The 24,324-nt window shown below is 62.6% G+C and overlaps 2 protein-coding genes across 5 annotated transcripts; one reads left to right on the forward strand and one right to left on the reverse strand.

Annotated features, from left to right (window-relative positions):
- Nucleotides 1-1,085: 1,085 nt before the first annotated feature.
- FURIN (furin, paired basic amino acid cleaving enzyme) lies at nucleotides 1,086-14,741 on the reverse strand. 4 transcript variants are annotated; one of them, XM_039723179.1, is made up of 16 exons: nucleotides 14,644-14,741; nucleotides 12,626-13,010; nucleotides 8,951-9,049; nucleotides 8,242-8,337; nucleotides 7,555-7,683; nucleotides 7,253-7,329; nucleotides 6,812-6,900; nucleotides 6,488-6,660; nucleotides 5,445-5,657; nucleotides 5,255-5,355; nucleotides 5,042-5,145; nucleotides 4,732-4,849; nucleotides 3,648-3,827; nucleotides 3,421-3,545; nucleotides 2,987-3,103; nucleotides 1,086-2,910 (listed from the first exon to the last, which is right to left on the reverse strand). In XM_039723179.1, exons 2-16 carry the CDS (start codon nucleotides 12,803-12,805, stop codon nucleotides 2,342-2,344), a joined length of 2,370 nt encoding a protein of 789 aa, XP_039579113.1. In that variant the 5' UTR covers nucleotides 12,806-13,010; nucleotides 14,644-14,741; the 3' UTR covers nucleotides 1,086-2,341. The 4 variants fall into 4 exon arrangements, with proteins under 4 accessions (XP_039579113.1, XP_039579114.1, XP_039579115.1 ...); XM_039723180.1 differs by lacking the exon at nucleotides 8,951-9,049; XM_039723181.1 differs by lacking the exon at nucleotides 7,555-7,683.
- A 5,074-nt stretch (nucleotides 14,742-19,815) lies between these two features.
- MFAP1 (microfibril associated protein 1) lies at nucleotides 19,816-24,128 on the forward strand. Its single transcript, XM_039723193.1, has 9 exons — nucleotides 19,816-20,009; nucleotides 20,119-20,338; nucleotides 21,042-21,174; nucleotides 21,476-21,663; nucleotides 22,092-22,200; nucleotides 22,271-22,431; nucleotides 22,675-22,834; nucleotides 23,228-23,317; nucleotides 23,442-24,128. Exons 1-9 carry the CDS (start codon nucleotides 19,931-19,933, stop codon nucleotides 23,622-23,624), a joined length of 1,323 nt encoding a protein of 440 aa, XP_039579127.1. The 5' UTR covers nucleotides 19,816-19,930; the 3' UTR covers nucleotides 23,625-24,128.
- Nucleotides 24,129-24,324: the final 196 nt, after the last annotated feature.

A 24,324-nucleotide genomic window follows, 5' to 3' on the forward strand; every position in this document is an offset into this window, starting at 1 on the left:
ACTCAGCTCAGCCTAGCCACCGCCCGGGTGTTTTGGCCTGAGCCCTCTCCTGTGACTGGCAAGAAGGCTCAGGCACAGAGGAGTTCCAATGTCATCTGCAGGACACTGCCGGGCCGATTCCACTCTTACAAGTCAGGGAAAAAGCAGTGTCAGCCGGGAGCTTTGCTGCCTCGCCTTCCTACAGCGCAGCAATGTGGGGTGGCCACGTCCTGGAGCAGCTCCAAGGAAGGGCTGCCGCCGTACTGCTTCTCCCAGCAGCAGCAGCATCCCCTCAGCATCCCCCGGGCAGCGGGGGTCCCCTCCCGCCTGCGCCAGGCCGCTCCGGGCGGTCAGGGCCGGGCGGCTCTGCCTCTGACCGCAAGTGCAAGAGCTCTGCTCGGCAGCGCCGACGGCTGCCCGCCCCCAGCCCCGCCTCGGGAGCAGAGGAAGAGCCGGGGCAGCGCTGCAGGCTGTGCATGCCACGGGGACCTCGCTCCTGGCCGCAGGAAGCCGCCGCGGCCCCAGGCACAGCGAGGCTGCGGGACGCCGCAGAGGAGCTGCCTCTGATGGAACGCAGCCCCGACAGGCTTCGTGGGAGCCTGGAGCTCCTTTGTGGGGCTCGGTGAAGCTGGGGTGGGCTGTGTCTGCAGCTTGGCCGCAGCTGTGGGTCCCAGGCCATTCCTGCACCAGGGCTGCAGGGTGGTGCTAGACACAGGGGCTGCAGCCAGACCCCAGGCTGTGGTGAAGGGACTGAGCCTCATGCTGTAGGAAAGGGCTGCTAAGTCCCCCGGCTTTTCACACGCACACACACACCCCCATGCAGCCCGTTTCTGAATTAACTGCCCTCGATGCACGTCCCCATAAGCAGCTGTTTCCCCTCGCTCAGGTGAGGGACATCCCCTGCCTGTCCCCACTGCATCTCTGCCCAGCACTGGCTACTGCCCACAGCCAGGGAAGGGCAGTCCCTGGCCCTGGGGGAAGGTCTGCAGGCAGGGCTCCAGCCCACCCCCGCAGCTGCAGAGCAGATCTGGCTGCCCCTGAGGCCCACGGCCAGGCCACTGCCCCAGCCGGGGCACCCACGGCATACAGAGCACAGGCAGCGGAGCTGGTTTGCATAGTTCTGAACATTTAATAACTCAGTCTCTCTAGCGTTATATCCACATCCATTAAATTAAAAACAGGCTCAGGAGGCAGCTCCCGGCTGATTAAATTACAAGAAAAAATTACTGTGCACCAAAAAGTCGTTATAGAAAAATAGTCCTGTGGCCCCTGGCCAGTGGCTCCATCCACGGCTGGCGCAGGTGGGAGCCTGCACCATGGCCCCGGTGTGCGGCAGCAGATGGCAGAGGGGCGCGTGGCACTGGCCCCCAGCCCACAGGGAAGGGGCAGCGAGGGGAAGGGCTCCAGCGGGGAGCAGAACAGATTGTCACCAAGTGGGGGCAAGGCACGTTGGGGGGCTAGGGCTGCAGGAATGCTGGGCACTGCCCAGCACAGGCAGGACGCAGGCAGAGCTGGGGCAGTGCTGGCACTGGCACTACCTGACAGTCCCAGCCAGCAGCACCTACAGCCCTCCCCGGGGGCAGAACACAAGGGGCCCAAGGCAGCCCCCCAAAGCAGGGACTGTGCGAGAGGTCCCTGCCCAGGCTGTGGGCTGTGCCGTGGGCACAGGGTCAGGCAGCGCCCAGCCTGATGCTCCCCGGTGCCAGGGCTCCTACCCGCTGCAGGCAGCGGCGGTGGGATGGGCAGGCAGTGGACAGCAGCAGCTGAGGCCTGGCCATTATTGCTGTCGAAGGGCACGGGTGGAAGCAGACAGGCCCAGGGGAGGTGGCAGGGAGCTGAGACAAAATGAACTGAGCCTGGGATGCAACTCCGCACGGGCTGAGGGTGGGAGGGGCAGAGGGATGCTGTGACACAGGCTGGGCTCAGCCCTGGGGGCAGAGCCACCCCTGCCCCAGCCAGCCCATACTTGAGCCATGGCAACCCAGGGATTTCACACGCTGCCCACGCTGGAGAACGCACAAGACCCCAAGCAGCTACCGTGTACTCAGCGTGGGAGACACTGTTGCCAGTGCAGGCCAGGAAGTGTCAGGCCCCACTGCCACCAAACACCCTGGCATGGGGCACAAGATGGACACAGGGTCAGGAGAGATGGTGCAAGACTGGGACGGTGCTGTGCTGGGGATGGTGCCTGCAGGACCATGCCTGGCCACCCAGACTAGGGCTGAGGGATGGTGCCAGTGGGTGGGAGCCCCGGGCTGCTGCAGTGCAGGAAGGGGACAGGGGCAGAGTCCAGGGCCCCTCAGCCTCACCTGCCCCAGGCCTGCAGTGCTGGGCAGGGAGGAGGGAGGGGCAGGAGGGCTCATCAAAGGGCACTTTGGTCTCTGATGAAGGCAGTCCTCTCGCTGTGGGCCTCATAATCCTCACCGTCCGACTCAGAGGGACCCTCCTCCTGCCAGATGTCGGAGGGGAGCCCCTTGTAGGAGATGATCCCGCTGTCCAGGGCATACACCTTCACACCCCGCAGGCTGAAGCCTGAGCGTGCTTGCAGCACCAAGAAGATGGTGACAAAGATGATGACAATGAGGATGCAGCTGAGGCTGGCGATGAGGACAGGCAAGTTGACAGGAGGGGGGGCCTCAGCCGGTCCTTCGCCATCTGCCAGGGCAGGGGATGCACGGCTGCTCTGTGTCTGGTGGGAGCAGGAGAAGTCCAGGCTGCTGAAGTGGGAGTGCGCAGGACAGGTGAGGCACTGGTTGGGGCCAGGTCCCGCACAGGTGGCACAGGAGGGGTGGCAGGGCAGGCAGAGGTGGGGTGCAATGGGCTCCACGCTGTTCTCCAGGTTGTAGTGCGTGCTCTGGACGCCGGGTGCGAAGCCAGGAGGGCAGTGCTTCAGGCAGCTCTTCTGGTGCAGGTAGTACCCCTCCTCGCAGACTGTGGGACAGGCAGGGTCAGCACGGGCTGGGGGCTGCCTGCGCCCACATTCCCTCCCTGCTGTCCCCATACTCACCCACGCAGGTCTGGCTGGGGGTCAGGGTCTTGCAGCCACTGCTCTCCAGCTGGTTGGAGAGGCTGGGGGAGTCGGTGGCCGTCCCATACAGCACAAGCGTGAACTTGGTAAGCGTGCCTGCAACAATGCAGGGTGAGGACCACAGAGGTGCCACAAGACCACTCATGCCCATGACAGGACTCCCAAGGGGCAGGGGGTCAGGTGAGCTGGCATGGGGTCTCCTTCTGCCTGGACTCCCGCTGCCCCAGAGGGGCTGCAGCACCATCCCACATGCCCAATCCAGCCTCTCCCCAGCCACATCACCCAAAACATCCAAGATGTTACTGGCCCCTCAGCTCAGGAGCGGGGCGGGGGCGGGGGGGGGAAGCTGGGTAACCACACAGCTCACATCCCAGACCTGCAGGGAGGCAGTGGATGGGGAAGCACACCCCTACCATAGTTCTTGGCATCACTGGTGTTCTCAATCTCCAGCACCCACTCCCCGGAGGGGTCCTCATCCCACGAGTGTGTTGTCATGAAGGCCCAGTCATTGAAGCCATCGGCCGAGAAGTCGTGGGGCCTGAGCAACAGAGGCAAGATGTGGCTGTCAACACAGCCCAAACTCACCAGGGCCAGCCTAGGCCAGGGGCCTGTCTGGGGCACCCCGGAGCCCAGCACCTACCGGGCAGCCAGGAGGGTGGAGCGGGTGCCCATGGGGCTGACCAGGTGGATGGCCAGGTCCCCCCTGCGGTTGTAGGACAGCGTCAGCCTGGCCTGCGCGTGCTCCAGCCGGCTGATGTAGTTGGCTTTCCCCAGGCAGGCATCCACTTTCCGCCGTACCTCGAGACGCTTCCCAATGTCCCTGCCGAGGACAGGCAAGTGTGAGGCCAGTCCCAGACCAGGGGGACATACCACAGTCCCCATTCCTTGCCGTGGGGCTCTGCGGCTGTCCTGGGGACTGGGCACCAGGACAGCTAGAGTGGGAATCAAATCTGCAGTGGGTCAGAGTGCCACCACCACTGTACCATTCCCAGATGGGTGCAGGCAGGACAAGGGGTGCCCCAGCTATTGGGCATGAGGGGAGGGAACTGCGCTGCCCGGTGCTGCCTCCCCAGGCGCCACTGCACACAAGCCCTGAATAGGCCCTTTATTCACACACCACAGGCCAGCTACACCCTGCACGGCCCAGCCAGGGACGGGATGGGCAGAGCCATCCCCATCCTGCTGCTGGCGCGTGGCTGCTCCCCCCACGATGCCGGCCCTGGTGCCAGCACAGGATGTGCCTGCTGTATCCACACAGGGCTGGCTCCCCAGGGGGGTCAGGGCAGGGCCCAGCACTAGCTCCCTTCATGCACAGGAACATGATTCCCCCACCCAGGAGCCCCTAGGGAGTGCCCTGGCCACAGACAAGACTGCACATGCTGCATCGTGGCAGCAGCAGCCAAGCAGGAGTCAAAGGAGCTTCTGTCTGCCCCCTGAAAAGCCCCTCTGTCCAGGATGACTCGTGCTGGCTGCACCCCAACCGCAGCGCCCCAGGCTGCCCACATGGACTGGCCCAGCCCCGCAGCGGGGAGGCTCATCAGTGGCGTCAGAGCTGGATGGCTGGAGGTGCCTTCCCCAGGCTCTAGCAGGAGGATGCTCCAAGGGTCTCGGCAGCACTTCAGTCCCCCAGATTCTCCCCACTCCCTGCTCTGGGCCCAGAGGCTCTCAAGCTCCCATGCAGAACAGATGCAGAGTGATCCTCCCCTGGGCTCACCAGCCCATACCTGGGCTCTGCAAGGATGTCAATGACACACTTCCTCTGAGGTCCCACCGTAGTCCAGTTCTTGGCCAGGCTCACCATGGCCCCAGCATCCAGCAGGCCATAGCCATACGAGTGGCTGACTGTGGACAAAGAGGGGGTCAGAATTGCTCCTGGGGGTACCCAGTGAGGGATGTCTGCCTGGCCATGCTGCATGCTCACTGGGCCCTCCTGCCTCCTTCATCCCACAGGGCTGCCAGGCACTCTGCCCCAGCACCCCAAGGGCAGTGGTAGATGTGGGAGTGGGAGACCCAGTCCCACCCAGCCCCCAGTACCTTTGCGGCCAACGCCATTGGTGACCCAGTCATTGGCATTCAGGTGAGCTGGCTTCGAGGTCTGCACCACCAGGTGCTGCATGTCCCGCCAGGTCAGGTTCTTGCTACAGGGAGACACGGAGCTCGGGTCAGTGCTAGCTCCTGCTGGCCCCAGGCAGGTCCAGGTGCCACTGCTGCACGGGGCTGCCACAGCCACCCCTGTCCATGCCTTACTTGGCTTCCAGGGCGAGGGCGATGATGCCGGCGGCCAGGGGTGCTGAGGCCGACGTGCCGGTGTGCAGCTCAGTGCACTTCTGCCTCAGGTCAGTCGTCACCTGCGAGGAGGAGTGCCAGGGCAGGAAATGCTGCAGGCACATCCCACCCCCGAGCCCCCGGCCTGCGGACAGCAGCAGCCCCCACTCACAATCTGCTTCTCATTCTGGTTGCCGCTGCTGTAGGTGGTGGCGAGGGTGGAGGAGCAGGCCTCGCTGTACCAGGGCACGTTGCCGTACTGGGTGGTGCTGCTGATGGACAGCGTGTAGATGCTGTTGGTGTAACCGTCACAGTTGCAGCTGTCATGCTCACGGCCCCCATTCCCAGATGCCCAGACGAAGATGGAGCCCAGCCCGCCTCGGCCCTAGCAACAGAGGCAGGGTGAGGGCAAGCACCAACACTGCCACACACAGGAAACCCCAGGCTGGAGCTGGGGACAAGTGGGCAGCGCCAGCCTGAGTCGAACAGACAGAGCAGATGCAGCTGGGACACAGGGGACAGCATGACACCCCAGTCACAGCCCACCAACCTGGGCACCCTCACCACCACGTGTCTATGGAGGGTGCCCAGCACCTTGGCAGAGACTCCAGGGCTGTCCCAGTGGGTAACACACCAGGCAGCAGGAGGCCCAGACAATGTGAGGCTTCCAGGAGCCCAAGTCTTTTTCTGCTCAGAAGTCCCCTGGCCTGACTCTGTCTGCATGGGATTGCAGTGCCTGGCAGAGCTGCGGGAGCCCACAATGCAGTCCTGGCCACATCTCAGCACCAAATGTGACAGAGTCAGCATGCACCACATGCATCCCTCTGTAAGGAATCCTGGGCAGAACATGACACAGCTCCCCAGGCAGGCAACACTGCCAGCACAAAGGGACAGTGGGGGACGATGGGTGGAGGAAGTTAGGGTGAGCAGCTGGCACAAAACCAGAAAAGTCTCAGGAGAGGGCTTGGGAGAGCAGGGAGAGAGCATCCCACACAGAAGCCCTCACAGTGGTGAGATAACACCACATGGGAGGAGTCCTGACTCAGAGCCATCACACAGGAAGAACAAGAAAAACTAAGAGAGCCTGATCCTACAGATGGGCTGGATGATGGCTCATCCAGGGAGTGCCAGGGTAACAACCAGGGCAGGCAGAGGGAAAGGAGACCTGAGGGGAGGAATAAGGCCAGTGCTCCCCCAGCAAACCCTCCTCCTCACCTGGCTGACCCCACGGAAGAAAGCCTCCTCTGCCAGCCGGGCCGGGCCATCCACAGTCTTGCCGTCATCCTCAGGGCCCCAGCTGGCACTGTAGATGTGGATGTGGTTGGGGTTGAGGCCCAGGGAATGGGCCTCCACAGCATCGGTCACCTCCCCATCCAGCATGCGCACACCTAGGGCCAGAGAGCAAACGTCACAGCTGGGGCAGAGCGGCCACGGTGCTGCTGGGGAGAACCCTCAGAGCCCTGCTGCCCCCTGTGCCACGGGCTGTCACAGGGCTGCTGCAGCCAGCAGTGCCAGGGTCCCCAGCAGGGCATTACCCACCTCCGATCCTGGCGTTGTATGCCACGCCAACACCACAGATCCCGTTGTTTGCCACAGCAGCCACTTCCCCAGCACAGCGCGTGCCATGTCTGCAACCAAAGTACGACAAAGCATGCTCATATAGGGCGCAAGGAGCACAGGGGTCAGTACCAGCTGCAGCCCCAGCAACGCCCACCCGGGCTGCCTCCTGTCCCCTCGAACCAGGCAGCCAGTGAAGGCTCCTCCATCTGCCCTCCTGCTCCAGAGCCAGGACACTGAACAGCCCACACTGGCTCTGGGCAGAAAAAGGATGCTGCTCACATCAAAAAGGGAGCTGAAGGGTTCCCCATGGGGCAGAAGTACGCCACCAGCCTCACGGCTTCCAGCAGCCCATGTGGGGTGGCACTGCACCAATCCCTGGCACCCTTAGGCTCTGTATCTCACCCCTCCTTCCTGCCTCACCTGTTGTCATTCATCTGCGTGTAGCGGGGCTGCGGGTCTGGGTCCTGGTCATTGACATCAAAACTTGCCTCTGGGTCCTGGAAGACAAATTGGACACTTGGAGACCAAGCCCCACTGCCCTTACTCCATGCCTGGACGCCACGGCATGAGGCTGAGCAGGTGGGCAGGCTCCAATCCCTTCTCCATGTCCCATCATGGTGGGCACCAGCCCTGTACCTCACAGCTCTGGGGTTGCCCTGCATGGACACAGCCACCCAGACCGCCCCCATGGCACTCCGCCCCGCACCATCACCCAAACTCACATAGTTGGCCTCCAGGTCAGGGTGGTTCTTCTCAATGCCGTCATCCAGGATGGACACCACTATGCCCTTGCCCGTGTATCCCTGTTCCCAGGCCTGACGCACGTTCAGGTCCCGCTGGTTTGTGTTGTACTGCCAAGAGAAGCCTTGGCACTAGGAGACGCACCCAGCCACAGCCACTGTGATGGGTGTGTTCCCAAACCCCACCCAGCTCTCACCCCGCTCTTCTGTGGGTTGTAACAAGGAACCCCAGGGACCTGGGCACAGGGTTGGGCACAACTAGCTGACAAGGGCTGCTCTGAAAGCAAGACTGAGCCCCAGCCTGTGCTTGAGTCCCACAGACAAGGCACCCTGTGCAGAGATCAGGCTTGTGCCCAAGCTTCAGGAATCATGCAGAGGCAGGGACCCATTCCTGGGCTAGGCAAAATGCTGTACCTCCTAGTCCAGCCCTGGACCCCCCCCAGCACTCCAGCCAGGAGCCACAGCTCTGTGAGCAGAGCCTCCTCCCTGGGGTGTTCCCACAACACAGCACTGGGTGGCTGCCCCAGGCTTTCCCCATTCTCCTCCTCCTCCCTCCTGCCAGCCTAGCAGCAGCTGCTGCCTGACAGCAGTTCCCAGGCTGCCACATCTGTGTCCCCAAACTTGCAGCCACAATCAGGAGCACAGGCCCCTTTCTCACCCGACACTCACCAGGTACCACTGCTGTGGGAACTTAGGGTCCGTGGGCTCCATGAAAACGTCTCGCTTGGTCCTGCGCTTTGCCACCTGCTGCTCCAGCCACTGCACCTGAGGGCAGAGAAGGTGTGGGGTGCCCTGCCAACCCCTCATGCCATGAGTTCCTCATGACCCCAGCCCTCAGCCCGCCTGGAGGGGCTCTCCCCGGGAAGCTCAGAGTCAGCTCTGGCCTGGCAGAGTATTGGACCTGTCAGAGCTACTGCCACCCCTAGTCTGCCCCTCCAGGCTCCCCTCCTGGCCGTGCCCTGCTAAGGCTGTGCTCCAGTGGAGCGGGACGGTCAGAGTGCCAAGCTCTGCTGAGACATGGGCTGCCAAGAGCTGCCACGCCACACCACACGCCTTCCAGGGCCTGGGCTGAAGCCAGAGGATGGGGAAAACAGCAGCCCCCACACACACCACTGCTCTGGGATGTGTTTATTGCCCCGCATACCTTGTCCTGCGTACAAGTGCACTGAGCTCTCCTGGGGACAGAGGTTCTCCTGGGATTGCAGCAACCCACAGGCCAATGACGCTGGCTCCACCAACCCCCTGCCCTTGCCAGACACGCGGTGGGCTCCCACCCGCCTCCGCCAAGGAGAGGTTAAGGCAGCTCAGCCCTGTCTTGTGCCCAGCTCACGTGCCTTTGTGAAGGGCCCGTGGCCAAGCAGGCCCTCCTCGCTCGTACCTGCGGCTCCCTGGCCAGGCGGCTGTGCCAGGGCTGGTGGGGCGACAGGGAACGCTTCACCACGCCGCGGTGACGGAAGTGGTAATAGTCACCAAAGATCTGCAACACAGAAACGCTGCTCGTGGCACAGACGGGACAGCCTGGTCTCCCCGATTCTCTACACCCCATGTGCAATCCTGAGCTCCAGGGCTGCCATGCACAGCCTGGGCCCCCAGCTCAGAGTGGCTGGTATCATGTCCAATACTCTGGGCGGGATCTCCTGTGAGAAGCTGTGGCAGCTGGGAAGACCCTGGAGCAGCAGAAATGCAGCTGCTGTGCACCTCACCCTCCTACAGGTCCCCACATGGCAGCAAGTCTAGCATTGCCCAAAAAAATTGCTGCCCTAGCAGGAAGGTCCCAGGCAAGCAGGGGCAGAGAGGGACAGGCCTTTCAGAGTCAGCCTGTGAGAGACACCAGACTCAGGACACTGCTTTTCTCCCAGTGCCACCCAGCTCCTCCTGGAGAAGGTCCCAGTGGTTCCAGGCCCCACACTCCAGGTGGTCCTAGCCAGAGCAGGGTCTGCACCAGCCTCTGCACAGGCTGCTGGCTTCTCCCCAGGTGCCCCACTGGAACACCCACCCAGTGCCAGCCTCGACCTGAGGCACAGCCAGTTTCAGTGGGGCAGAGCAAGGGGCATGCAGGCATCCAGCCCCAGCGGGGTCCAGCTCCCACTGCCAAGCAGCCGTGCTGTCCTCACCCCAGCTCCACTGCCACGAGGGGACAGCCCAGACTGGGACTCCAGCACAGCCCAGCTAGGGCAGGACAGGAATCCAGGCCAGCTGGTGGGGCCAGGAGGCCATTCTGCTGCCCAGATGGTTATTTTTAAACGCCAAACCCTCTCCAGTGCTGTCATTTCCGCATCCCCTCTCGCATATCCTGGGGCTGACAGACAGTGGCCCCACCCTGGCCGCCCAGCCCAGCAGCCTGCCCTAACTGGGGAGAAAGGACAAGCATGCACCCAGCCCCCTGTGAGTCACAAAGCCCAGGCAGCGGCCACAGGCAGGACCCAGCTGCCCAGCCTGTGCCAGAGCTGGAGGGGCTGGGCTGCAAAGGCTGTAGGAATATGGGGACATCTCACCCTCCTCCATCTCAGGTTGTCCCAAAACAGTCTGTTTGGGGCTAACAAACCTCCCCAGCTTATTAGAGCTCTGCAGATGCGCTGCCAATTTGGGCAGACTGGGCCGAGCACAGTGCACCCAGCTGAGCACCCTCAGGCCCAGGGCAGCAGTTGGCTCTCCCAGGTACACACTTCCTCCCAAACCCTGGACCCGTTCCTCTGGCACACCGTGTTCCCCAGGATGCCTGTCAATTCGGAGCCCTTGAGGAGGTGTCAAGGTACAAAGCCTCTGCACAGAGCTGGTGGGGGAATGCAAGCTGCAGGCTGGTTGCCCTCCCTCACCATCCCTCACCCCCTCCGGGGGAATGGACAGAGCCCAGATTGTTCCTGCACACAGATCACAGCTCTGACTGGTCATCCACCTGGATTAGGTCTGCACTGACACTGTGGTGGCAGCCAGGAGCCAGCCAGCCCACACACTTCCACCGTAATCTCCACTGTCCCTGTCCTCAGCAAGGACAAAGCCACCCCCCAGCACCACGTGTCCCTGGTGCCAGTTCAGTGCTGCTGCCCGACCCCTGGCCACAGCTCACAGCCACCCCAGCCAGCCCCAGGGCTAGAAGGCTGCCTGTTAGTCTGACCACGGCCCCGGGAGTGCAGCAACATGCTGGACCTGCAGCCCAGTGGTGTGGGAGACAGGACCACCCCTCCCACAGCCCAGGGATGGCACCATCAGTGTCCTTCCCCAGTGACCCCAGACCCAGCAGTGGGGAGCAATGCCTGTGCCCCCTTCCCTGCACAATCCCAGCAGTGCAAACCCCTACACACCCACCTCACTGCCACATGCAGCCCCCACCTCTGACCCACGACCCTCCACTGTCCTCCCTCAAGCCCTCCCAAGGCCACTGGAGCCAGTCATGGGCCCTCTGCCCGAGGTGCCACTGGCTCCCATTCCACAGGCAGCAGCACAGCCACAGGTATGCCAGGAAGCACAGCTTTGGGGACAGTGACCCCAGGTTGAGGCCAGGATCCTCTCAGATAAGGACACTGGGGCCCTCTTACTGGGGCACTGCCACATGCACCCAGTCCCCCCACTCCCAGCCTGGCTGCATATCCTGTCCCAATGGCACACACCCCCAGGAGCAGCAATCCAGAAACCTGCAAGGGAAAGCCAGGCTCTTTCCAGCCGCGCTCTTCCCACTGGACCGTCACGACCCGTCTGCAAAGCCCTGGGCAGCCCAACCTTGTCCTGCAACGCAGACAGTGGGACAGGCTCCAGAACGGGAGAAAACATGCCCAGACCAGAAGCCCTGCCACAGCCTGGGCTGCTGCACATGTGGGGCTCTGCTTGCAAGGGCAGGCTCACTGGGGAGGGATGGGGAAGAGGTGCCAGCCTCCAGGCATAGAACCACGGTGCAGGGAGAAGACAAGGGCAGAGCTGGCACAGAGCCTCCTTAGTGGCTCTGTGGCTCACAGGGATGGAACTCATGACAGGCCTGGGCTCTCAACTGAAGTGCAAGGCCCTGCACTGTGGAGATGAAACCACAGAACCAGTGCCCCTTGGCCCTGGCAGCCAGGCCTGGGACCAGGCAGCACAGCATGATGAGCAGCACTGCCAGGAGCAGGCTGATGGTACCTCAGCCCCATCCCCACTCCAAGGGGTCCATCAGAGATCCAGGCTGGTGGGACATGCCACTCTCCCAGTCCCCTATGCATGGCGGCTGCCTTGGCCTGACAAGTTCTTTCCCCCGAGATCTGCTCTGAACCACTTCCACACCAACAGCAGCTGCCTAAGGCAATGCCACTGCCCACCCAGCACGGACACCCTCACTGAGGCCCAGCCACAACCCCCACAGCTCATCCTATGACACAAGTCCCAGAGGGCCCTGAGCACCCAGTGCCCATGCAGGGCTCCTTTTGGGTCCCGCTGGCTCCTGCAGCAGCCACCTTCCCACTGCTCCAGCAGCTGCTCACAGCGAGGTCCTGACACCACAGCCACCAGTTGTGCAATTTCCTCTGGGATTTCAGCCTGCACTTCCTTCCCGGAGAAACAGCTCACTCCCAGCACAGCCACGCACACTGCCTGGTCCCTGGCTGACAGCAGGGAAAGCTGAGAGCTGGGGGGACCTGCTGACACACCTTCTGTCAAGGACAGTTTAGGAGTAAGAATACACAGCTGCTATCAGACCCCTCTGGGGATAGCTCAGAGGCGCTGCTGCACTGGGCAGCTTGCTGTGGGGAACAACAGTGGAATCTGGAAGCCTTCCCTCCCATCATCACACAGCACTTCCAGTGCAGTTCCTCATTCTAGGGCTTTTCCTCCTTCCCCATGCAGCAGTGTGCCACACTGTGTCACCAGGCGGTCCCAGTGGCAGGAGGAAACCTGGCTCCATACAGGTAATTGCCACCATCGAGTCAAGGCAGCAGATGCTGGAAGGCCACAGCAAACAGGCACAAACACAGTGCCCCTGCTGCCAAAAAGAGCAGGCCCCGAGCCAGCTCTGGGACTAAGCACAGCGCCCGCCCAGACCATGTCAGAGAACACTAGTTCAGTGAGAAGAGGGAAGCAGGAGACTTACCGGGCCTAGGTTGACGAAGCCATGCTTCCTGGCCAGCCTGTCAGCCTCCTGGGGTCCTGCAGGGACGAGCACAGCCCAGGTGTTGGTGTAAATATGCTGGGCCAGCACCTCCTGGTCCAGGAGAGTGAGGGCAACCACCAGAGTCCAGAGCAACAGCAGCGAGCAGGGCCTCAGATCCATCAGAGTATCGGGGTTCCTCGAGCTGGGGAGCAGGAGGGTCCCAGGAGCAGGAGGGTCCTGGGAGGAGCAGGTCCAGCAGCCTCCCAGCGTCAGCACTCCGAGGCACACCAGCCTCTGTGCCCTACTGGTCCCAGCTCAGCCCAAGCCCACATGGGGCCAAGCCCACAGAAGCACAGGCACAGACCATCCAGGACAGAAGCACGATCTGCAGAGACAGGACAGAGGTCATGCCAGGGCACCTTGCCTCAGACCTCGGGAGGGCAGGCTGCACCACGCTGAGACGTGGGTCAGCCACTGGGCAAGGGGGCCTGGCACACAGCACCTGCTGCCCCCGTGGCACACTGACAGCGAGGAGCCGCCTGGCTTGGCCGTGTGCCCACATGTCTGCTCCTGCGTGGAGATGCTGTTTACCTTGCCTATTACACAATGTTTGCTTATAAACACAGGGAATTAACCAGGAGGAGAGGAGGGCACCAAAGGAGGGGAGAGGCAAGGCAAGAGAGACTGCTGTGCCTCCTGCTGCCACCACCCCTGCTCCAGCTGGGATGGGACTATCTGGGTACAGAGCTGGGAGCAACTGAGATGGGAGGCCTGCCTCTCCAGTCCCCAGGAGAGACCAAAGGAGATGTCCCCAGGTGCTGTGTCAGAAATCCCAGCAAACTGAGACACTGGAAGGAGAAAAGCCAAGGGGAGCTCCTGATCTCTAGCAAACCCACAGGCTCTCATTTCCACAGCCATTGACCAGGCAGTGCCCGGCAGCCATGGCAAGCACTGCACTGCCTGTCACCAGCAGCAGCTCAGCTCTGCCCTTCCTCTGGAGCACAACATGGTGAGACGGGTGTGACTCATCCCTGCAACCTGGTGGAACCAGGACCAGGAAAAGGGGCACACCGTCACCTCCAGCACAAACCTAGGGACGCCCAGGAACAGCTCACACTTTGTGGGACGGCAAACACAGGAACTTGTAGGGAAAGAGCAGGGAATGACCCACCCAGTGTAAGGGAGCCCACAACATGATGGTGCCAGGGTGAGCTGCACACCCGGAGCTCCAGAGGGACCCTGGAATATCTGGTCACGCTTCAGAGACAGCTGGAAAGGTGAGAGCTGGCAGTGCCCAGAGGAGCCACATCCGCCTCCGTCCAGAAGTGGCCACGGCGAGCTGGCAGCCTGTGGCACTGCCAGAGGAGAGCTCCGAGCAGCCGGCGGAGACCCGCCACAGGCTACGGCACAGACAGTGCAGACTGGCACAGTGACCACACCTCGGCCAGCCCCAGGCCGGATCTCCCCAGCTAAGCACCCAGAGCCGCGAGCACTCGCCGGACCCCGGGTGCCAGACTGGCAAGGCTCTCAGCACAGTACGGCACAAGGGAAAACTATGAAACTATGTGCCACGGTCCACCAGCGTACGAGCCAATACCTGGCCCCACGGCCGGGCTATTTCCCCAGCTCGTTGGTCGCGGCGCCAGCAGCCGTCCCGCCCCGGCGGTGCCCGCTGCACGGGGGGACCGCGCGGCCGCCGGGGCAGAGCCCGGGTCCCGCGGCGCCTTCCCGCCGGACCCGAGGCCAGGATCCACCGCGTGCCGGGACGGCCCGGCCGCGGCGGCTCCGGCTGCCCCCGCCGCAGCTCCGAGAGCGGCCTCCCGGCCCCCCACTCGCTGCCGGGGACCGCCGGGCCCGCACATCCCCGCCGCCGGCGCCCTAAGCCTGGGGCTGCCCAGCGGCTGCGGCCCCGCCGCTCGCCCCGGCCCCAGCCCGTCCGGCAGGGCCGCCCCAGCTGTCAAACCGCGGTCGCCGGCGGGTCGAGCCAGCCCAGGCCGATGCCGGTCCCGCGTCCTTACCGCGCGGCCTGCCCGCTCCGCTCCGTCCCGTCGGCAGCCGGGCCCGTCTGTCGGCGGCGCCGCGTCACGCCGCGGGGCGCCCGGACGGCTCGGCACGGCCCGGCCCGGCCGCCGCTCTGCCGGGCGCCGCCGGATGCCGTCACCGCCGCCCGCCCCTCCCGTCCCGTGCTGCATCGCCGGGTCCGGCACGGACCCCCGGCAACCCCTCCGCGCCGCCCGCCAGGAGCACCGCCACTATCGGGGCCGCTCCCCGTCGCCAGTAGCGGGCACGGCCCGGGGCTCTGCACGGCCTCTCCTGCAGCCGAGCACGGGGCTGTCCTTGCCACACCGGGGGTACCCTGTGCCAGCCCGGGCAGAAAAGGCGGATCTGCGCTGTGAGAGCCGCGAAACCCCCATGGGCCCGCGGCAGTGACCGGGACTGTAAGGGTGGCTGCAGTGAAGAGCACGCAGAAGATGCCCAGTCTCCCACCTGCTGCAGCAAGTGGTGTGGTGTGCTGTGCTGTGACACGGGGCTGGCAGGACGTGAGCCCCGCCAGATTAGCCTGTTCCAGCCCTGGCAGACCCCGAAGTAGAGAGTTTCCCAGCCAGGCTGCGGGAATCGCACTTCCTATTAAGTCCATATTGTGGGGCTGCAACCCCAGGTCGGTGTGCAGCAGCCTGACAGAGAAACTCTGGTAAGGAATAACACAAGGAAAATCTATCAGCCCCGTTTCAAGAGAGAGACTTCCACCAAGGAGAAAAGGTGAGAAGTGAAACACAGCTTCAGTCATTTGTAAAGAACAGCCCGCTGTGGGCGCAGGACCATGTCATTAGCAACACAAATGCAACATAAACCAAAGCGACCCGAACCCAAACTGACCTGAATCCTCCACACCTGCGATGAGTCTGGCAGCCCGGGGCAGGAGCAGGTCCTAGTGCTCTTTACAGAGGAAAGGAAGTCACTCAGATACCATGATCGAGATTGTGAAGCATTAGCAATCACACAGGAAACAGTCACCTTGGTAACCGAGATGCTGAGAACAGCCCAGAAAATCTAGCACAGGGCAGGTTGCTGTGCTAAACTGGGTTAGTTCTGCAGGGCAGCACGCTGGCCGCAGGCTGGGCCGACCCTGGCAGCCAGCCCCAAGTGCTGCACCAGAGACCACCAGCCACAGGGGCTGTGGTGCCCCAGACCCACCTTCGGGGCCACGGTCCTGCCAGCAGGAGAAAGCACCCACCAGACAGGCAGCACTCACCCCAGTGTCACTGCAGCATGCTCAGGAGTCGCCTCTGTAGCTGGCAAGCCCAGGCCTGCCCTTGGGGGCACAGGGAGCCAGCTGTGCCCCTTGGGGTTATATGGAGGATGCATGGACAGGGGCAGGTCCAGAGCTGGAGTCTGGACAGGAGGTGGAGGGAGGATGGGACACGGGCTGCCTGCCCCACCCATGAACCTTATCTCTGGATGCCTCCTTTGGGCGCTGGCAGCCGTGCCTAGGCAGGTGAGGAGCTGCTGCTCAGCCCTGTGACATGCGGTGCTGAGAGGAGCTGACAAAGGGCCCTTGTCACCATGGCTTATCGCGGTGCTGTGGGGCAGGCAGGCAGGAAGCACCGCGCTCTTACGCAAACCACCGGCCTGGGACCCGCGCTGACCCCACAGCCCTGCCAAAGAAAATGCCTGTGTTGGGAAGCACCTGGCTGCAGGTGGCACAACGCCACGGATGGGGAGGAGAACCTCCGTCCCAGCAGCCCCAGGCCCAGCTGCAGAAGGAGCAAAGAGGGGCTCCAGCACGGATCTGAGCAGCCACTGTGCCCCACTCGCCTCACAGGGCTGGCGGGCACCCCTCCCTGCCCCCAGCCACGGTGCAGGGAGGGGGTGAAACACACTGCCGCACGTCCGCCAGGATCACAAACCCTCCTCTCAGACTTGGGGACCATGGCTCAGAGGCACCAGTGCAGCCCACGAGACAGCAGGAGCAGCTGCTCCATGCAGCAGTGCCCAGCAAACCGGCAGCACTACTGCTGGCCAGTCGTACTGTCCCGTCCTGCCAGGATCCCCCGGGGTTCTCACTACAGCCACAGGGGCCAGCCTGCTCTGCCCCTCATGCCAGCAGAGGGGAGCCCACAGTCCCTCTGCTGTGCTGTCCAGCCTTCTCCCTGCACACATCCTCACACTCTCCCAAAGCTAAGGCTGCAGTCCCTTTCCCTGGAGGCTCTCCAGACTATCCCTGCCACACTGGATACTACCAGCAGGCCCTTTAGTGCCCAGGGAGCTGGGACTGCCGTGGCCCAGGCAGGATGTGTGCTCCACAGGGTCCAGCTGGCTCCAGCAGCTCTATTAATCTCTGACTCCCAGACACAACATCTTGCTGTAGCCACATGCAGGGACTCATGCAGGCCCAGCCCAAACACCCTGACCTTGTCCTGCAGTACAGCTGCAGACACAAACAGCAGCTGCTCAAGGTGGGTAAACTATCTGCCTTAGGCTTTGTCAGCAGCAGTCATAATACTGTCAAGGTATCAATCCACAGCCTAGTCTGGCTCTGCCCCTGCTCTGGGCTGTGGGACATGCCCTTCCATCACCTGTCCTGTGACAGCACCCTGTCATCACCTGCTGTACAGGGGCAGGGATGTCCTTACCCAGCCTAAGTCCATAAGGTGCCTGTGGCACTTGGGGCGTTCCACACAAGTGACACGCACAGAACACGCACACACGGGCAGGGAACACCAGGCTGGGAGCTCACCTGCAGCCCAGCAGCAGGAATGCCATGTGCCCATGGGCTTCAGTGGGCTGGGGAGGGGGTGCTCACAAGCATGGACACACAAACCCAGCCCAAAGACCAGCAGGTGTGGCTGGCACAGCACTGAGGGGCAAACTGGCCCATGCTCCAGGCTCACTCATGGAACAGCTGCCAGCCTTCCATGGCCTCACACCATCCCAGGAATGGGGGGCTCAGCCCCATGAAGTGCATCTCATCTGCTGCTGCCCAGCTGCCAACTGCCAAGCACTGCAGGGCCAAGATGTCAGCACCCACTGCACTGGGGAAAGGGAACATGGGGCAAAGAGACTTCACAGTGAAGGGCATCTTCCTGCCATGGCCGACAGCACCTGCAGCCACAGAACTGAGCCAGGCTTGAAGGCATTTCCCTGTTTGCCCAGGTCTTTAGCTTGGCTTCACATGAATGGGACAGTGTCTGCTTTGTGTGCAATCCCCAAGCTTCCTCTTAGCTGTGGCCAACTGTTCCTCCAAGCCCTGTTAAAGTTTATTCTTTGCCACGTGGCACAGGACTCACCAGGTGGGAACACTGTGACAACCCTCAACATTAACAACATAAACACAGAGTGGGTGCTCTGGTTGTCACCTGGGTGCAAAGGCCAGAAGCACACCAACAAGCACACAGATCCACTCTTGCTCGTTCCTGGCAGAGGCTGTTGGTGCTGTAGGATTATAAAGGCACCAATGCCTCAGTTGCTCAGGGCATCATTTCTGCCTGCAGCAGAAACGGGTCTGTATGGAGGGCACTGCAGGAACACCCCTCTCTAGAACTAGAGCAGGGAGTGAGCCAGGATGCCAGGTGCAGCCCACCAGCGCTGCAAGGAACTGGGCCCACCTGCCCCCATGCCTGGGGCAGCCTGCAGCACAGCCAGATCGTGGGCATCCAACTGGATCTGCCCAGCCCTGGCATTCCTACAGGCCAAGGAGTCCTGCAGGAGAGAGCCTGCCTCCATGGTGGCCTTGGGACCTCTGCAGCCACTTCTGGGACCAGATTAGGGTGGTACTGCTGCCAAAAATGGCATCTGCTCTCCCCTAGACTGGCTGCAGGAGATGCTGTGAGGGACCTATCCCAGCCCAGACCAAGGACATCAAAACAAAAACACGTCCCTGCACTCCCTTACAGATTGTGCTCCACTGCTGACGCACTGATTGGAAAGGCACATGTGCCCTGGCCTTTCCTGGCTGCCAGAGCTGGCCTCACCCCACAGGGCCTCTGCCACACAAGCATGAGAGTACGTGCTCTGCTACTGTCAGTGAACTGTTAAAGCACGGCTCTGCCCCCCTGCTTCCTAAATGTCCCTGCCAGCAAGCAGATTTCATGGAAGATAAGAGTTTCCTCTTCCTTTCTTCGTAGAAGCCAGCAGAAGGTAGCAGGCAGAAAGTGGCAGACGTGGCTGTAGTGGCTTGTGACGCAGTTTTACCCAACTTAAGAGAAACGATTATCTTGTGCGGCAGGATGCGCGCGTAGGGACATCCCGCGCCAGCCACTCGGCCAACGCCGTGCAACCCCGCGCTCCTGGGAGCCTGAGACATGCTGACACGGGCAGCACCCGGCTGCTTACGGAAAACCCCCAGGGGGCAGCCAGCCTTTCCCCACACACTTTAGCACACCCACGCCATGGGGACCCCCGGGAGCCCCCGCACCTTGCCGTGCAGCTCGGCGGAGGCCGTGCCCCACCGGCGCTGGCCAGGCCGAGGGCTCCCGGAGCTGTGTGTCCTTGCTGCCCGGGCGGGGGAGCCGGGCAGCAGCGCTGGGGCCGCCTGGAGCCGGCTGGCGGCGGGCAGAGCGGGCAGACTGGGGCCACGGCTGGCTCCGGCTGTCGGGAGCAGGGGCGGACAGCCGGCTCTGCCGCGCTGCAGGGACCCACTGCGCGGCTTCAGCAGCAGCCGGGGCCCCGAGCCCCCGCTGTGCCCCTGCGGCCGCGCTGGCAGCGGGCACAGCGCACGGGCACACACCGGTGCACCAAAGCGAGCCGCAGTTTTCTCGGGCGGTGCGGGGGCAGCGGGGCACAGGCATTTGCCGGACGCAGGTCGTGCCCCCGGCTCGGGGAGCTGCGGTGCCCCTGGGCGCGGTGTGGCGGCAGCGGCCGGCTCGGCCGCAGCCCCGCACGGCACACCGCGCGCAGCGCCGGGCCAGCAGCACAGCCCTGTGGCGGCGCTGCCCGGTGCCCCCGCCGCGGGATGCCCGCTCGGCCGGTGCCTCGCCCTGACGCCCCTTCGGGGGGAAACCCGCATCGTGCGGGAGGGAACGGAACCTGTCCCGGCCCAAGGCGGATGGCGAAACCACCGGGGACCCCCCCTGCCACCCAGCCGCAGGGCCCGGCGCGGGGTGCGGAACGCGGGCCCGGGAGAAGGGCCCGAGCCCCGGTCCGCTCGGCAGCGACCGCGGGCCCACCGTCACTTCCGGCCCCGGCACGGTCCCGGTCGCGGCGGAAGCGGCGGAGGTTCCGGTTCCGGGTGAGCGCTCGAGGCGCCGTTGTCAGCGGCTCCGCTCGGTTCGGCTCGGCCCGGCCCGGCCTCCGCCCGCCGCCACCATGTCGGTCCCCAGCGCCCTCATGAAGCAGCCGCCGATCCAGTCCACGGCGGGCGCCGTGCCCGTCCGCAACGAGAAGGGTGAGCTGGGGGCCCGGGGTTCAGCGGGGTGGCCGGAGGGGCGCGGGGCCGGGGCCGGGGCGGCGGGGGCACTGGGCCGAGACCCCCGCTGACGGCCGGGCGCCCGCAGGCGAGCTGTCCATGGAGAAGGTGAAGGTGAAGCGGTACGTGTCGGGCAAGCGGCCCGACTACGCGCCCATGGAGTCCTCGGAGGAGGAGGACGAGGAGTTCCAATTCATCAAGAAAGCGAAGGAGCAAGAGGTCGAGCCCGAGGAACAGGAGGAGGAGCTGGCCAACGACCCCCGGCTCCGGCGGCTGCAGAACCGCATTGCCGAGGATGTGGAGGAGCGGTGAGTGCTGCGGCAGGCAGGAGCTGAGCCCCCTTTGCCTGTCGGGGCCGGGGCACTGGGACTGTGCTCTGCTGTGCTGCAGGAGAAACTGCACAGGGCAGGAGCTGGGAACATCGTCCAGGCAGTGCAGGAGTGTTTGTGACTTCCCATATCCACGCTGCACTGTGCCTGGGGCTGCCTTCCAGCCAGGCACAGCCCATGTCCAGCTGTGTTTGTGTGGATGGTATCAAAAGCAGGCACCAAAATAGAAATTAGTGCTGCATGCTGATGCTCAGGGTAGCGAGGAAGGATGGTGTCTCGTGAAATGTACTCTGGGCAGCCCATGGCCTCCCAGCTCAGTTGGTGAGGGTGATAAGAGCCTCACCACGCTGCCTGTGTGCTCACGCAGGCTGCGCTCTGCTGCAGCCCGTGATATTTCCATCTCTGTCATCTGCAGAAAAACACCACTGAGTGCTGTTTGCCTCCTGTGGTTTTGTTTCCACTAACAAGGAGTCTTCTCATTGGGAACTGCATTCTGCCTTGAAGCATGGACAGGGCAGAGCTGCCAGTGCCCAGCCACTGTGGCCCCCTGAGAGAACGTATCAGTTCTGGCAGTGTTTGGCAGTCCCGGTGCTTACTGTGGCCTTGCTAGAAGCGATTTGTGAACAGCCACTTCCCTGCAGCCCCCTCATGTTCCAAGTGTGTTAACTGGGGTCTCTTGCAGGCTGGCAAGACACCGCAAAATCGTGGAACCTGAAGTGGTTGGGGAAAGCGATTCGGAAGTGGAGGGGGGAGAAGCTTGGCGCCTGGAACGGGAGGACACCAGTGAAGAGGAGGAGGAAGAGATCGATGATGAGGTGTGTTTGCAAAGCCAGATAATGGGCCTAGGAAAGCTGGAAGGGCACAGGCTGGAACTGCCCTTTGCATGGACATGTGGGCTGTGTGATGTGTGTGGACAAGTGTCACACCTGGCCATGACTTAACTGGTGGGTTACCATCCCCTGGCATGGAACGGGACACTGGGGGAGGCCTCGCCCTGTACAGAGAGACAGGTGCATCTTCTCAAAGCCAACACTCCAGACATGGCATGTGTTTCACAGGAGAGAGAGAAGAGGTAGCAGGGCTGGCCTCTGACTGCTCTGTGCTTGTCCCCGTTAGGAGATCGAGCGTCGGCGTGGGATGATGCGTCAGCGAGCACAGGAGAGGAAAACTGAGGAGATGGAAGTGATGGAATTGGAAGATGAGGGTCGGTCTGGAGAAGAGTCTGAGTCAGAATCCGAGTATGAGGAGTACACGGACAGCGAAGATGAAATGGAGCCACGTCTCAAACCGGTCTTTATTCGCAAGTAGGTGATGGGAGTGCATGGGCTGGCCCTGGATCGTGGTAGTCAGAAGCTTGGGCCCAAGGAGACCTTGCTGCCATGGTCTCTTCTCACTGTGAGGAAGCCATTCACCTCCTTGGGGTGGGCTGGGATGGTCGCAGCCTGGCAGGGCACAGCTAGGGAGCAAGGAGCAATCTCTGCTCCCACTGCCCCATATCAGTTGCATTGGGTTGCTGTGGCGTCAGGCTGTGGAGTCTGACCAGAGCTCTTGGGCAAGGGCCATACGGTGGCAAAAGGACATGGTAGTCCCCAGAAAGGGGAGAGCCCCGGGGCTTGACCTGTCCTTGGAGAGGGCAAAGGCTGAAAGCAGCTGCTGTGTGGGAGCCAGCGAGAGGCTGAGCGACTGCACTGGCTCATGGGAGGGCTGAAGGCTGTCATGGCCCTGCTTTCAGGAAGGACCGGATCACAGTCCAGGAGAGAGAAGCAGAAGCTCTGAAGCAGAAGGAGCTGGAGCAGGAGGCAAAGAGGATGGCAGAGGAGAGGCGCAAGTACACGCTTAAGGTGCGGAGGGGTGGGCTGGGGGCCGGAGGGGGCAGTCACTGCTGCAAGCTTAGCTTGGACCTCGCTGCAGATTGTAGAAGAGGAAGCAAAGAAGGAGCTGGAGGAGAACAAACGCTCGCTGGCAGCACTGGATGCACTCGATACAGATGATGAGAACGACGAGGAGGAGTACGAGGCCTGGAAAGTCCGTGAGCTGAAGCGTATCAAACGAGACCGTGAAGAACGAGAAGCGTAAGTATTGTCAGGTAGACCAGAGGCTGAGAGCCCACAGGCAGTTAAAGCACCTTTTCCTCAGGCTGCCCTTTGGCAGCAGGGTCCCAGCTGGACTGAATGCCCAGAGCCCCTCCTGCCCGCCCTCGGGGTGCCTTTGCTCCCTAGCGGTAAATGTGTAAGCTCTCAGGTGGTGGCTGGTGACAGCCTCTCCCAGGAGATGCTGTGGGAGCACAGGGTCTCAGGAGCTTCTCTCCCACCCAGCATGGAGAAGGAGAAGGCAGAGATCGAGCGTATGCGGAACCTGACAGAGGAGGAGCGTCGCGCTGAGCTCCGGGCCAATGGCAAAGTCATCACCAACAAGGCAGTAAAGGGCAAATACAAATTCCTGCAGAAGTACTACCACCGCGGCGCCTTCTTCATGGTGAGTGTGCTTAGGGCCAGGCCTGGCTGCAGGTGTGAGACTGCAGGGCCCTTTTCCTTTTCCCTGCGGGGAGCCTCCCCTCTCCCACGGTGCCCTGGGGGTGCCCTGGCACAAGAGCCAGCCTTCAGAGGCAGCATGGGGCTGAAGCTGCAGGGCTGTCCCTGTGCTGGTGTTTGGGCTGACAGACCCAGCCAGAACCAAGTCAGCTCAGCATGGGCCACTGGAGAAGCAGCCTGGGGAACACTCACATCCCCCACTCCAGCAGGAGTTCATAGGGCTGCAAGTACTGTGGCAGCCCTGGCAGAGCAGCAATATGACCTTCAGGCAGCTTCTCCTAGTGCTGCCAAGACTTGCTGGAACCTTTAAAGGCTGAGCAAGTGTGTCCTCCTGCAGGATGAGGATGAGGAGGTGTACAAGAGAGACTTCAGTGCTCCGACCCTCGAGGATCACTTCAACAAGACCATCCTGCCCAAAGTCATGCAGGTGGGTGTCATGCTGGCAGAGGGTGCCCAGCCCATATGCCAAGGGGTAGAAGTTCTGGGCAGGGGGGAGGAGCTGGTCCTGCATCCCCCCTGAACAGCTGCTCACAAGTTCCTCTGCTCCCCAGGTCAAGAACTTTGGGCGCTCAGGGCGGACGAAGTACACGCACTTGGTGGACCAGGACACCACCTCCTTTGACTCTGCCTGGGGCCAGGAGAGTGCACAGAACACCAAGTTCTTCAAGCAGAAGGCAGCGGGGGTGCGGGATGTCTTTGAGAGACCCTCGGCCAAGAAACGAAAAACGACCTAAGAGCACGGGCTGGAGGGTCTGGTGTGGCTGACGCTGGCAGGAGGGCACTGCTCTGCCAGAGCCTGGGCAGGGCCAGGAGGGACATGTTCCAGGACTCCTGTGGTGGCAAGCCCTTCCCTGCCTGTACCATGCCTGCCCTGATGAGGTGTGCCATTCCCTGTGCTGAGCAGTTCCTTGCCCACGCAGAGTGGAGGATGATGGCCTGTGGTGCTGGCCAGGCTGGTGGCCACACTACATCCCAGCAATGGCCACAGTGGAGCCTTGGCAGTGTCTGGCACATCGCAGCACCACCCCTGGCTCCAGCACATCCACTTCTGGAAGAATTACAGGACTTTTGCACCTCTCTGGTCTACAACCCCTTGCTTGTACTGTCCCTGGTGTCAGTCTGGGCCTTGTTTTGAGGTGGTCCGTGGTGACTATCTCCTCACCATGGTCCTGCAGGGCTTGGCTTTTCTACCTGTGTGGGGTGGGAGGGTTTGATTAAATATTCGATTTTCTTACACACTCTGCCCCATTCTTCTTAAGGACAGGGCTGTCCTGTTCTACACCTTCCTTGAGAGCCACGGTGAGCTGGGGAGCACAGGAGGCACCAGCCTGGGCAGGGCATGCATGGTCAGCTGTCACCACTGCCTCAGGCCTGTGCCTGGGCCTGTCCAGCCTGTGCTGCCCCAGGGACAGAGATTAAAAGAGGGGAGAGGAG

The sequence above is a fragment of the Passer montanus genome, unplaced genomic scaffold, assembly GCF_014805655.1.
Source record: "Passer montanus isolate IOZ18808 unplaced genomic scaffold, ASM1480565v1 scaffold5, whole genome shotgun sequence".
Lineage (NCBI taxonomy): Eukaryota > Metazoa > Chordata > Aves > Passeriformes > Passeridae > Passer > Passer montanus.

Coding starts and splice junctions, on each gene's coding strand:
- FURIN (XM_039723179.1), bottom strand. CDS start 12,805: ATGGATCTGAGGCCCTGCTCGCTGCTGTTGCTCTGGACTCTGGTGGTT. Junction 8,338..8,950: donor GCCTGGCCAGGGAGCCGCAG/GTACGAGCGAGG, acceptor CTCTGCCCTCAG/GTGCAGTGGCTGGAGCAGCA. Junction 7,684..8,241: donor TCCCACAGCAGTGGTACCTG/GTGAGTGTCGGG, acceptor TTCTCTTGGCAG/TACAACACAAACCAGCGGGA.
- MFAP1 (XM_039723193.1), top strand. CDS start 19,931: ATGTCGGTCCCCAGCGCCCTCATGAAGCAGCCGCCGATCCAGTCCACG. Junction 20,339..21,041: donor GCCGAGGATGTGGAGGAGCG/GTGAGTGCTGCG, acceptor GGTCTCTTGCAG/GCTGGCAAGACACCGCAAAA. Junction 22,835..23,227: donor ACCGCGGCGCCTTCTTCATG/GTGAGTGTGCTT, acceptor GTCCTCCTGCAG/GATGAGGATGAGGAGGTGTA.